Below are 13868 nucleotides of genomic sequence, written 5' to 3' on the forward strand. Positions count from 1 at the left end.
TCTATAAAAGGTGTTAATTACTAGGGTCCTTCTGAGTCCCCATCTCAGCTGGGCCTTTGACAGCCCTTCCCTGATGACCCACCTCTACCGTCCTCTCTCTCTGTTCCCGCCAAGAAGATAAAGGCTGTCAGATGTCAGGTCCCTGCCACCCCCCTCCACATTAATATGTTGAAGCCCTAAACCCCCAGAACCTCAGAACGTGACATTTGGAGACAGGGTCTTACAGAGGTAATTAACTTAAAGTGAGGTCATTAGGGATGGACACAGGGAAGACGATGTGAAGCTACTGTTTGGCCTGTGAGCCTAAAACATCCAATCTCTGGCCCTTGAGGGTGTGCCAAGCCCTGAGCTAGACAGCGTTGCAGAGGCGCCGGGAGGCAGGACAGATGGGTTGACAGGCTTTCAAGAAGCACGAGACGTGGCAGCCAGGACCAAACACCTGAGGACTCAACAAGGAGGGTCCCCCCCCAACCAGCTCTTTGAAAAGGACCTCACAGGAGGCAAAACTCGATTAAAAAACAACTTCACATTTTATTTTAAGGAACATGGTCATTTGTGGAGTTGAAGGCATGAAGTACAAGAGCTGCTCTGACACACACTCTGAGCAGAAGCCCCTCCCGTGTGCACTTTTAACGACTCGCTCATCGTTTTGTACACATTTCACCCATCAGAGCTGAAGACGCTTAACGACATTGGTAACTTTAAAAATTCTGCAGAAAAGGCCTATGTAGGCAAAGTATAAGATTTTTACTAAATTGGTGTGGTGTACACTTAAAATCACATATTCACAAAAAGAAGTTAAAGAAAGAGAAATTAAAATGCACTTATGTACTTCCATTCTTGCCACCTGAGGTAAATTCAGGTCTCCTGTCCTATATAACGCAAAAAAGACGTCCACGAGGCAACCTGTCACTGTTAACTACAAATCACTACGTTAGAAAGTTCCTCCGAAGGAGAACGCGCTTATTGTTAAGTTAGGAGCACACTTAACATGTAACCAACCTTGAGTTAGAAAAGCCACTCTTTGGAAGGCACAATTTGTTTCCAGGTCGACCGTGGAATTCCAGATCTGTTTTCCGGACCCCATGCGGCAAGAAGGACAACCCCGGCCGGGCACCCCTGTGTCTCCCTGACACGTGTGTCCAGAGGGCAGAGTCTTCCTCTGCTCACAGTCACCACACGCAGGTCCTGGAGGCTCCTCTGGTCCTCCTTTGTTCTCTGAGAGTGTGAGCAGCTCTGCTGTGTGAAGCAGCAGCCACTGGCCCTCAGTGGGTGCGGGAGCAGGTGGGGACCCGGCAGAGATGCTGCCCAGCACGAGGATGAGACAGGCCCTTGGCCCAGGCCTTAGAATGAGGGATGTGAACAAGAACAGAACCAAATATACGGGGAGACATGTGCGAGGGAAACGTTTCTAGAAGAGTGAGGGCAACTCTCCCTCCACAGCTTGGGGTAAAAAAGGGGGTGGTGGTGATCGGCTTCATCAATCCAACAAAAGACACAAAATAAGGTGCTACTTTGCTTCAAATTGGTTAAATCACTAACCCCATTATGTGAGAGGAGGGCTGCAGACAGTGTTTGGCAGTGGCCTTTGTCTGTGTTTATTCAAACGGAGAAGCTCAGGTCTAGGTGTGCTGACTAATCTCCACGTGTCTATGCCAGAGGGCGAGGAGCAGGAACAGTTATCGTGACACCCGTTGAGGAAGGCGGCGTCATGGAGGAAAACCCGGGAACGATGCTGGGTGGACAGGCACCCCCAGGCTGCCCTGCATCCTGGTGTCACGCTTCGGAGCAGCCTTTTTGCTGGAGGCCCTGTGAACTCATTCAGTGTGGGCCTGGTGGACATGTAAAATTTTTCCTTTTTCCAGTTACCAGGAGAACAACCATGATGGGCTCGTGATAAGCAGATGTGGGTCTGATTATCTTCCACAGCATCAGCACAGCACAGTGATGTGGGTCAGATTCGCAGGGCGGCTGGAACATGACAGAAAGTTGTGTCTGCCCACGGAGGCTGTCATGTTTTTAGGAAAGTCAGGCATTATGGGATGGAACTTTTATAGTTGAATTGCTACATAAACGCTGCTGCATTACTGCTGCCCCTTAAAGACGTTCCTTTGCTTTAAGGGACTTTGTTTATATTCTACTGAACCAAAGTGGTGAAGGTCACCATGCCGGGGCCAGGTTTCAAGGTGAAAGGCACTGTGATTTTAAGGTTTCCAACCTAATCTGTCTTATTAAAATCAGTCCCTTCCACCATCTTCAAAATATTTTAATTTATTTGCTTTTAAAAAGACCAGGACCTCATGGCTTCAATTATTTTGTTGGAGGTACCAATGTAAAGAAATTCTTTTAAGTACAGAAATCAATTTTAATTAGTACTTTTAAAAGATTCTCTTTTTTTGTAAAATCAAGAGAGAACAAGCTAGGCCAGGTAGAATGATAACGTCTGGGCTTTTTTTTAAAGCCATATCCTTCTGTGCACAGTCAGCGTCATTAGTGGAGTTTCAGTCCTAAAACTGGGGCCAGAGAATCCAGTGATGGGTCAAGGCATGTTGCCAGCAGCACAGAAGAGTGGGTGGGAATCCTGGATGGGCCAGGGGACCCCAGGCACCGAGTAAACATGTTTGGATGGGGGGCCTGGTCCAGGTGACCTGAGGGCAGAGAGCTTGGTGGAGCACGTCTGTGTGATGCTCCTCTCTCACGCTCTGCAGGCCTCAGCCAGCTGGCCAGGGAGCCTCCAGCCAGGGCAGAACGTGTTCCTAACCCCATGCAGGGGCAGCGGGGCTCACCCAGTTCCCTATGTGCTTCCAGGCATCACAGTGAGCAGGGCTGGTCTGAATCCCCTCCTACTAAAATCAAACGCCTGCCAAGGGGCTCAGAGCATCACAATGTGCTCGTGGGGGTCGTGGGGAGAAGGATGCCCAAAAACGCGGGTCACATGGCCCTCAGCGCTCTGCCTTGTGGAGGCCTGGGGACGAGAAGCACAGCAGACGGAAGCAGAGGCCAGCATGACCACCACTCTGCCCGCACACCTCCAGTCAGGGCCCTCAGAGAAGTGGGGCACACGCTTTCTCTACAACAAAACCTCTTTTGAGACCCACTCTGTTACAACATTTGCAAACACATGTGAAATCACATTCTAAAGTAATAACTGAAATTTCTTGGGAGTTTAAAAGAAGACCTTTCAAATCTTTTCATCACAATGGAGTGGAAATCCGCCTCTGTCTTCAAAGCTGCCGAACTTTCCTCTCTGTGCTCTTGATGTTGACGTCTAACTTGTCCACTTTGGTCGTGAGGCGGTCAAGAATGTCGTCCTGCTCCTCAATCTCCGTCTGCATCCCCAGGGCGATGTCCTTCAGCCGGCCCAGGCCCACGGACAGCTCATCTGCGGGACAGGAGAGCACACACGGGCCTGAGCCAAGTCACAGCATCGGGACCTGCATCCCCAGATGCTCCCCCCATGGGCTTGGCAGCACTGTGGTCACTGACCCCTCCTCCCTAGAAGACAGGCCAGATGCCAGGGCGTTGGTTACATGTTCCAAAACATGTGCAAGTGAAGAGAAAGCAGTAGCGCTTAACAGGAAAGCCACTCCTCCCTGCCGCCCACCGGGACATCCACTGTTAGTACACGGTGTTTATTTTAGAAATTCATATAGAGCCACACACCTTTCAGCTGCCTTTGAACCTTACATCCCCAGCTCCCTAAAGCTGGGTAAAGCACAGGTCCAGAGTGGCGAAGAGGAAGATCCCCATTTGGAAACACATCTGAGATACACCTCAGGCTTTTCCAGTCTTTGTAATAAGTATTTCCCTTCTTTTACAAAAAGTTGTAAAAATCAATCTCAATTCATTTTTAAGAAGAATAAGGTCTATAAGGACATGGTCGGCCTCGAGTATGTGAAGGGCTTCCTTAGCACAGTGACAAAGAAAGAACTGACCATGAGTGGGGAGGAGACCAGCCGAGGGGCCCGGGGTCCCCTGATGGGGCTGTGCAGACCACAGAGGGGAGTCGTGACATGACTGACTCTGTCCAGATGAATATAAAGCCCCTTCCCTGGGTGTGTGTGTGTGCACGTGTGTGCCCTGAATGTGTATGTGCATGTGCACAGGGTGTGGGGATGGGGTCACACCCAGAGCTGCTTTCTGCCCTTTTACTAGGAAAGAGCTGGGGGAAAACAGAAGACGTGGTGCTTTGTAAGCCTTTTCACTAAGTTAAAGATAAAACATTAAGTGAAAAAGGTCAAAATACACAAATAGTTGGCAATGGCACCACAAATCTAAGCAGAATCAGATTTTTTAGAAATGGTCTTCCTGGGACTTCCCTAGTGGCGCAGTGGTTAAGAATCCACTTGCCAACGCAGGGGACACGGGTTCGATTCCTGGTCCAGGAAGATCCCACATGCCACAGAGCAACTAAGCCCATGTGCCACAACTACTGAGCCCACGTGCCACAACTACTGAAGCCTGCATGCCTAGAGCTCGTGCTCCACAACAAGAGAAGCCACCACAATGAGAAGCCTGTGCACCACAACAAAGAGTAGCCCCCGCTTGCCGCAACTAGAGAAAGCCGGCGTGCAGCAACGAAGACCCAACGCAAGAAAAACAACAAAAAAAAAAGAGAAAAAAAAAGAAAAGAAAGCCTGTACCCGTGTCCTATGGACACTGACAGCTGTAAAGCCGCCCAGGTCTCAGGGAGCTGCCGGCAGCTGGGACGGCTTGGGACCCGCAAGGAGCTGCACTGGGGCGAGAAGCTGGATCAGGGAGGGCCGCCTGGCAAGGGACCGCCAGCAGGGCCAGGCGTCCAGGAGGGAGAGGGACCTGCCCGGGGTGGTGGTGTGGTCCCATCAGCAGGGCCCGTGGACGGCCGTGCTGGGGTCCCCTGCGCTGCTCTGTGTCCCGCTCACCCTGCCCGTCCCACTGCACACTCTCAGCCTCTGGGATGGGCTGTCCTTGGTCTTCTTCCTGCTGCACTCCCTGCATTCCTGAATCTCGCCCCCTGCATAGGTCTTCCCCCCAGCAGGCACCAGTGCCAGCCTTTCTTGGTGGGGAAACCTTTGGTGGGGAGGACGGGGGGCCCGCCAGCCCCTGTGTTTCTCTGGAGTCAGGCCTGGCAGATGCACCCTCTGCCTGACGCCTTCGGCTCCAGGGCCGAGTCCAGAGGACAAGCAAGCGGTGACCTCCGGGGTGCCCCTGGGCTCCGAGGGCAGAGAGCAGTTGGGGTTCAGGGTGGAGAAACAGAAGGAATGACACCAAAGCAGTCGTCACTGCTGGACGGTGGAATCTGGGTGTTGGTTTCCTTAGGGCACTTGCCTAACTTCACAGTTTTCTACAATGAGTCTATGTGCTGAGAAACAAAGGTTAAATGAAGGTTAAACAAAGGACGTGGGTCTGGCTCACGTGCTGTCTATACCAGTGGCCCGGGCTGCTGGAGTGGGCACTGCCCTGGGAGAGCTGGGGGCCCCTGGGAGGAGGGAGCAGGGGAAGCATTCCTTTCTGTCTCACCCTCTTTGCCATCCCCTAAGGGGGAGGAGGGTTGACAAGTGACCTGGGTGGCCATGGGGGAGGTTTCCACACAGGGAGCAAAGGTCAGAGGGGGCTGCTGAGGGGCCAGCTCCTCCACCCGACTGCAAATAACCCCCTCCTCTCTCCATTCTCGTCTTCTGGGCCCTGGGTGTAAAGCAGGGACAAAACTGAACTTCTCCTGTGTTTCTGGAGACTGGTTAGGGAGACACCAGAGAAGCCAGCAGGTATATGGTTACGACAGGGCGCCTTGGAGCCCGAGGCCCAGGAAGCAGGGGGCCTGGCCATGTGGCCAAGGTGCTGCTGGCCCCACGTATGCCTGACCTGCTGGGCTGCCTCCCGCGAGCCTTCCCGTTTTGTTCACCTGACCCTCCCCGAGCCCAGGGCACACGGAGGAAGCGGGGTGGCACAGCCGGGTGGTGAGGGGGGTGGGCAGAGCCCAGGCTGCACGGGGCAGTCCCCAGACCCTGACCCTGTCGCTGTCACCTCCCAGACAAGAGGTGGGGACGGAGACAAGCGGGCAGACCCCAGAGAGGGTGAGGGGCTGGGATGTTGCGCACGCGCGCGTGTGTGTGTGTGTGTGTGTGTGCGTGCAGGGGTGGACACCGGGAGGCCCCGGCGCACGCAAGCCGTGGTGCTGGTGGCGGTGCTCTGGTCTTACCAAGGTTGCTGTCGATCCTCTGGTGACAGGTGCGCAGGTGCGGGTTCCTTGGGTAAGCCTCGGAGCTCAAGGCAGAATCGGCCCCTCCAGGGATGGAGTCTGAGTTGACAAAGAAACACCGGGAGGACGGATAACTGACACACTTGAAATGCCGCTTCACAAAACTCATCTTTATCTGGAAAACGGGTGGAGGGACTAAGGCGGTCAGTTCTGAGGCCACCGAGAGAGGCAGGCGGGGGACGGGGAAGGGGCGGGAGGGAGACGCTTCCTGAGGGCAGCCCCTCGGAGATCAAAGAAGCCCAGCCTATGGGTCACCTGGTCAGACACGGACCCGCGAGCTCAGGAAAGAGATTCATGCACGTAATGGTATGGCAGTTGGAGCAGCCACCATGCAAACCCACACAGGCTCCGGAAAAAGAAACGTTAAATGATGCACATTTGCCCCCAGAAATCTTCTCTGAACCTCAGTTTCCAAAGGCACACAGAAAAGCCCTGTCACCCAGGTTATGTCTTCTGGGGACCATCTCTTTCTAGACTTGGGGTCTCTCCTTCAGCATGGCCTACGGAAGCCCCTCAGCGCACAGTCTTCTCCCACTTCCTCCGCGGCTTTCGCCTTCCCAGATGAACCTCCGGGCCCTCCTCCTCCAGGCCTCCCCTCGGCTGTGCCCACAGGCGGCACAGGAACCATCTGGTTACTTCCAATGTGCCCAGCTCTCTAGGGGTCGACAGAGCCCCCAGGAGGCCTTGATTCCGTTCCAGATGAGGGATGTTTCTGGGCCCATCATTTGATATTATCGGGACGATCTGACACAAAACACCTCCTATCTCACACTGCTTGTCCACACGGCCGCTTCTGCGCCCACTGGGCCTCGGGGGCTACATTAGCCTCCTTCTTTCGCTGCAACAAAATACCACAAACCATCCTTCGGTTCTGGAGGTCAGACGTCCAAGCTGGGTCTCCCTGGCCTCAGACCCAGGTGTCAGTGGGGTTGGTTCCCCTCGAGGCACTTAGGGAGAATCCGATTCCCGGCCCCTTCCAGCCCCTGGAGGTCAATCCTTAGCAGCGGCCCCTCCTCCACCTGAGAGCCAGCTGCCCGGCACCTTCAAACCTCTCACTCCATCACTCTCTCCTCTGCCTCCTTCCCACTTGCAAAGGACCTTTGCGATTTCACTGGGTCCAACCGGAAAACCCAGGATAATCTCCCCACCTCAAGTCAGCCGATCAGTAACTGTACTTCCCTCTGCGACCACGATTCCCCTTTTGCCACATGACCTGACATATTCCTGGGGCCTGGGGATTAGGCCGTGGATGTCCGGGGGGTCATATCCTACTCAGCATAGGTGTTTCCCCGCCTGAAGATCTCAGAGCTATACAGGCCAGGCTCCCACTTCCTTATCCCTCCCTCCACGGGGGAGCAGGGCTGAACCCTCCATAACGCACACCCCCAGCTCCCTGAGAGAGGCACTGGGGCCCCTGACGCCCCTACCCAGTGCAAGGTGTCCCCGCAGAACCCGAGTGTGGGCAGGAGCACTGACCTGAGTCATTGAGCTTCCTAAGGTTTGGGTGGCTGGCCTGGTACTGTGCCTCCTGGTCTATACTTGTACCTACGGCTTCTTTCAACCTTTGGATAAAAGTTACGAGAAAAAGAAAACTTTTAGAAAGGAAAACCACCTGTGACAGTGCAGTCTTTTCTAACAGTGCCCACGTGAGAAAATCAAATGCCTCTTCTGACCAAGATACAAAGCCAAATGAATATTCTAACTGCAATTATGAAAACACTGAATAAGGGGAGCAATCTACATTCTTTGTGTTACGGTAAGCAAGGTGTAGATTTTCTGTAATATGGTGATATTGTCTTTATAATAAAAGACAGATACAATGATCTGACATATGAGCAACAATCATGTTTTAGCAGAAACTGAATTCTTTTATGTTTGAACACATGACATTTATATGCCGGCCAAAATTGCAGTATGATTTTATTATACCTCTAGCCAAAAATTTTGAGGAAAATAATCTCTGATTTTAAAATGATAATCAATGGGCAACTTGAATTAGATATGGGGAAGTTGGACATGAAGACTTTTTAAAGCAAAAATTCGGTGAAGTGAGTCACATCTATACTGATTAGAGTGAACATTCTCTCTTTCAAATTACGAGGAGCAGTAATTTACGGAGACCCAATTCACGCAGAGTTTGCAGACTGAACAGCGGTCACATCCACACAATCAAGAGCAGTGGAGAATGCTTCTTGTTTCAAAATGTCTGAAGACAAATCCCTCCCAGTGAGTAACTTTCAGGGTCCTTTGGTCCCTTTAAGGCATGAGAAGTGTCCTGAAAGGCTCGGCCACCCGCACTAAACCCCCCTCTGCTGCTTTGCTCCGGGCAGCTGGGCACCGCTCACCTGCTGCTAGGCTGGGGGGCGAGGGTGCCATTCTGCACAGGTGGGGTCTCTGCGGGTTTGGATCTGAAGTAATTGACGAGCCCTCCGAACACACTCTTGATGCTGTTGATGTGCTTCTGGCTGGTCTTCAGATCCTGCTCCATCTTGTCCACCATCTTCTCTGTGCGCTCCAAGGCCCCTCGCTGGCGCACGAGCTCCTGGGGAGGATGAGACATGATGGAATTGCACCTTCTGTAGCTCCCCGTCACCCGCAGAGGCAGGCTCTCTGTAAATCCTCAGCCAGCACTTGGGGATGGCGCAGCCCCCACCCCAACCTGAGTCCCGCCCGAGCTCTGGAGGGGAAGGTGCCGGCACTAAGTGTCTCATCCTGATTGCGATTAAACTCTGGTTTTGAACAACCAGCAGGCAGAGGTCGATCTGGAGTCAATATGCTGAATCTAGAAACTTGAGATTTACCCCCATCAATGTCGCTCCCCTTCCCAGGGAGCATGACACACATACACACCAGCAGGGACGCAGGAGCTGGCGGGGAACATGCTCGAATGCGGGGCTCCGTCCCGGCAGGAGTGGCAGTGTAGAGTGGTCTTAGGTGGCAAGAGAACCACCAAGGGCAAAGGCTGGTGCCCCTAGCTGCATGTGCAGGCTGCCCGGGGCCGCTCACACCGTGTGTTCCCGAGAAAGGCCTTGTCTGGCTCCTTGCCCTCGGATTAGCCTGAAGAGTGACTTTGCTTCCCTGAGTCCTCAGGCCAGCCTGACAGTCTGCACCAGCAATGTGGTTTACAGGGTGAGGGGCCTTGAGCCACACAGTGTGACCTCTGGAGGGGCTGGAGACTCCAGTCAGCCAGGTGGGCAGCTGTGCCTCCTGGATGTCACACGTCACCGTGGGGGGAGTGCAGGCTGCGCACACAACTCCACAGAGAGGGGACAACGGGAAGCTGTGCTTGCTCTCCCGGACTCTGCCCACCAGCCTGTCTCCCTTGAGGATTTTAATCTGCATCCTTTTGCTGTAACAAACCACAACCGTGAGTATAACAGCTCTACTAATTCTGAGTCCTTCTAGGGAATCGTTAAACCTGAGGGTGCTCTTGGGGACCCCCACAACACCTCTAAACAGCACTTCTCACTCTCAGAGGCAGAAGGCTGCAGAGCAGACAGCCCCTGGGCTTCCCCAGCACAACTCCTGGTCAGCAAAGCAAGGTCCCCCAGACACCATGGCGGCCACGGGTGGACATTTTAGGAAGGAGCAGCAGACACGGCCAGATGCCACGGCGCTGGCGTGGGATGTATGACCTGCCTGGATGGTAAAGACCCGGCCTCACAAGGTGCCTCGTCACAGCTAAGGAGCCAGCAAGTTTGATTCTAGAACTTTTCAACAGTCAAATTCAATCACTGATACTTTATAAAATCTACTGGGAATTACTTAACCGAGCAGCTGTCCGTCTCCCTCCGTCAGCTTTTGCTTCAGGATAGGGTTGTGCTAAGAACTCTGGCTGCATCAGAACCAGCCCGGGCTGCCTTGGAGGGGAGGCTCCGGTCAGTACAGCCCCTCACCTGGAGAGGGGAAGGGTCTGCCCAGAGGATGAGGGCACCACCCCAACTCACGGGGACACCCAGAACAGAGGGCTGCGATGGCCTCCGTTCCCAGTCTGGAGAGGTGTCCGTCCCCCTGTGGCCCACCTCTCTGAACTGAAGGCCCAGCAGGGTTTGGCGATTGTCGAGTGCTGGAAAGACTCAATGAGGTGAGGGGGCCCCGCACGAGACCGTGTGCAGGATGTGCTGGCCGGGCTGCTGAGAGAATCCTGGCCCGACTTCCCTTCCGCTGATGCTAACCAAGCTGGCCACTCAGGCCCTCGTCCAAGGTTTGTTGCTGGACTCCCTGAACTGAGACCCTGGGCCCCACAAAACGTCACTGGCGCGTGCTCAGCAGCCAGAGCGGGCAGGCGGTCTCCCTGGCCAGGGTGGTGAAAGGGCACATGAAGACTGCGTCCACATGGGACACAAACAGGCAAACGCCCAGCATTAGGGGACTGGCCGCAGAAACAGAAGTCATCCACTAGAGGGACCACGACGCAGAAAGAGCATGGGACTTCCCTGGAGGTCCAGTGGTTAGGACTCTGCACTTCCACTGCTGGGCTGGGCTCAATCCCTGGTCGGGGAACTAGGATCCCACAAGCCACTCGGTGTGGCCAAAAAAAAAAAAGAGCAGCGCATCACGTGTTGCTATGGAATGCCCTCCACCTTGTCAAGCAACATGCAATGTGGAATATACAGAACACTTCTGCTTAAGTTAAAATAAAAAAAAAAACCAAAAAGATAAGTATAAGCAGGTTTTTATACACAGAATATCTCCACAAGGACACTGCAGGAACAGAAGGTGAGTGGCTGGGGGTGGGGGGGCAGCGGGTGGGAGGAGCCTTCTGTATCAACTCAATTTTGAACCCTGTGACTGGATAATCACTTCACAAAAATTATACCTTAGGGAAAGAAAAGAAGAAACAAATTAAGCCCGAGAAGTGGAAGAGCCCTGTGGCCTACAAGTCTCTATGGTTCTGCACTGTGCTCCCCAGGCCGGCCCACCTCTCCTCTATCCTGTGGGGTCAGGACCTGAGGTGAGAGCCTTCCAGAAGGTGAACCCTACAAGTTTCTCAGGAGAAGGGCAGCTCTCCTTCACTAGAGGTGATCTGACTAAGTAACTTTCCCACTGCTGCCACGCTGGGCCCAAAAAAGTCAAGTCCTCACCGTCTAAAACATGTGTCCTGTTTCGGCACCTCTCAGCTGGGTATGTGACGGGCACCTGTCTAAGTTAGGAGGTTAGTTTAGCGGTGATTTGGGTCTGCTGGGACAGAACTCACCACCACCCCCCTCCATCCCCCAGGGGAATGAAAGAGCGATGAAAGGGATTCAAAGACAGTAAGACAATTTGGAGATTATGGGGTGGGGTGGAGACGGGGGTGCTGACCATTCCTGCCTCCCAGGGCCTCCAATAATTGAGAACTGATTCAATCCTGGATAAAATTCCATGTGTAATCGCACTGATGACAGAGCCTGTCACCTGCTCAGTCATGATCATACCGTACCTCTCACAGCAACACCTGGCTTGGCCATGCCAAGCCTCACGGCCTGAGGTGCCACTCTGCCTTTGCTCTCATGGTCCCCATTATTGGAAAGAAAGAACTTTGGGGGCAGCATGGGGTTTGTCACCACAATCTTTATGAAACAACATCATCCTCTGTGTTTTTGGCACTCCTGACCTGCCCTCTGACTGTACCGGGTCCTAAGCTCCTCCTCCAGGCCCTTTCCTGGAAGGCTTCCTGGGCAACACTTTCCTGCTCAGGAGCTGCGGCGCTGGGCCAGTGCCTTCGTGTGACTCTTCTCTTCCTTGGGAACGTCCCTCCTCCTCCTCCTATCTACACCTTAGCCTTAGAAGCCAGATTCCAGGGTATCCTCTGCCACAGTATTCTACTTTCTGTCACTCTGATTTCCTACTTCACCCGTTCTCAGTTGCCAAAGATGTCTTTTTTTTTTTGGCTGTGCTGCTTGGCATGTGGGATCTTAGTTCCCTGACCACCGATCAAACCCATGTCCCCTGCATTGGAAGTGCAGTCTTAACTACTGGAACACCAGGAAAGTCCCCAAAGATGTCTTTTTAAACAGTTCTTAGTTGGCTTCCTTGGGCCTGGGACCCTTAATCAAGTGACCCCTCCACCTGGGCCCTAAGACTTCAGGCACTCCTCCCAAGTCTAAGTCAACATTTTCCGTTTAGACTGGAATGTAGGAATCCAGTAGACACAAGCAAAACTTCCTCAATGAGGCTAAAGACAGGCAAGTGGGCCACTGAGGGATCTGGTGATAAGGAGAAGTGGGAAAGGGAGATAACCCAAGGAAGTGGTACTGGGAGAATGATGGGACGGACCTCAAAACTGTCCAAGACTGTAAGTGACCAGGTCAGAGGGAACTTTGCCAGAGAAAAGAATGACGAAGAGACCCAGGGAAGAACATGATGCTTTAGCTTCCAGAACTACAAATGCTTAAGATGAATTATTTTTAGCTGATATAGCAATCACAGGTTATTACATTTTAAAAAACTTTCTAAAGAAATGCCCAACACAACTGTTTCATTAGTACGCTGAGGCGAGAATGTGGTGCCTAAGAAAGAACAGCTCTTACCCAAGGTCCTACTCTCTGAAACCATCTGTGGACGTTAAGAAGAACTGCAGAAGCTGAGCTGGGACGGCAGACTGTCACAGACCGCCCCTGTCTCTCTAGGACATCTTCGTTGGGATCGGGAAGGAAACGTAAGGCCCTAGACTCGACCAGACTCGGGCTCCGGCGCACTCAGCAGTGTCCAGGCAGACAAGACCTTCACTCCCCTCCTGGAGAGGCGGAGGAGCGCTCAGTGCCAGGAAGAACCCAAGGCCCATCTCCTCGGACGCTTGACACCAGCAGGCACAGTCCTCGCTGGGCCACTCCAGGAGGAAGGGCTGAAGCCACGGGCCAGACTTCTGTCCAGGAAATGTGTAAAAGGAACAGACCCTCCACGTCCCTAACCCGGGGTCTGCTGTCTAGAATTCCTACTTACCTGGACCGGACAGCGTGGAAATGACCCCTGACGAGACGTAAAAAAACAACTCTGTGGACTAAGCGCAGGAGATCGCCAGGGGCAAACTGCCCCTTTCGGGTGTGAAAACGCGCGTCTCTACGTAGCTAACAGATTGTTACCGACCGTCCAGTCACCAAAGTACAAGACCCGTCCTGGCTGACCGGTGGAGCCCCCAGGAGCCCCGGCGACCGCGGACTCACCTCGGAGGAGGCGACTCCGATCCTCTCGGACTCGTACATCAGGGACAGGGACCTGCCGGTGCTGGCGGCCGTGGCCTCGGCCCGGCGCAGCACCTCCTGCCGCAGGGCCTGCTGCCGGTCGGCGGGAGCGCCGGGCCAGTCCGCGAGGTCGCGGTTGTCCGTCCACGGCGCCGGCCGGACGCCCTCGTCCTCCGCGTCGTCGTCGAACGGGTTGTAGCTTCGGGTGTAGGCCGACATGGCGCCAGCGCTCGGCCTGGGGCAGGCGGGAGGAGCCGGGCGCGGCCGAGGCGAGGAGCGCTCTCTGACCACGGGGCAGCTGCCGTAGCGCAGAGAACCTACAGAAGCTCCCGTAAGGCCGTAGCCGGCGCCGCGCAAACTCCTTCCGCCAGCCGCTAGCGGAGGCCCCACCTCGGAGCCGACCATCGTGCCCCGCTGCGGGGGGTGGGCCACACCCGGTGCGCGCGGCCGCCGCAGGCCGCAAGGCT

General features: G+C 54.1%; 1 protein-coding gene across 2 annotated transcripts; it reads right to left on the reverse strand.

Annotated features, from left to right (window-relative positions):
* Positions 1–507: 507 nt before the first annotated feature.
* Positions 508–13769, reverse strand: SNAP29 (synaptosome associated protein 29). Of its 2 annotated transcripts, XM_061170090.1 has the most exons (6): positions 13384–13716; positions 8584–8780; positions 7715–7800; positions 6179–6277; positions 3179–3382; positions 508–1971 (listed from the first exon to the last, which is right to left on the reverse strand). In XM_061170090.1, exons 1-5 carry the CDS (start codon positions 13618–13620, stop codon positions 3225–3227), a joined length of 777 nt encoding a protein of 258 aa, XP_061026073.1. In that variant the 5' UTR covers positions 13621–13716; the 3' UTR covers positions 508–1971; positions 3179–3224. The 2 variants fall into 2 exon arrangements, with proteins under 2 accessions (XP_061026073.1, XP_061026074.1); XM_061170091.1 differs by having other exon boundaries at positions 508–3382; positions 13384–13769.
* Between the last annotated feature and the right edge of the window lie 99 nt (positions 13770–13868).

The sequence above is a fragment of the Eubalaena glacialis genome, chromosome 15, assembly GCF_028564815.1.
Source record: "Eubalaena glacialis isolate mEubGla1 chromosome 15, mEubGla1.1.hap2.+ XY, whole genome shotgun sequence".
In the NCBI taxonomy this organism is placed as follows: Eukaryota; Metazoa; Chordata; class Mammalia; order Artiodactyla; family Balaenidae; genus Eubalaena; species Eubalaena glacialis.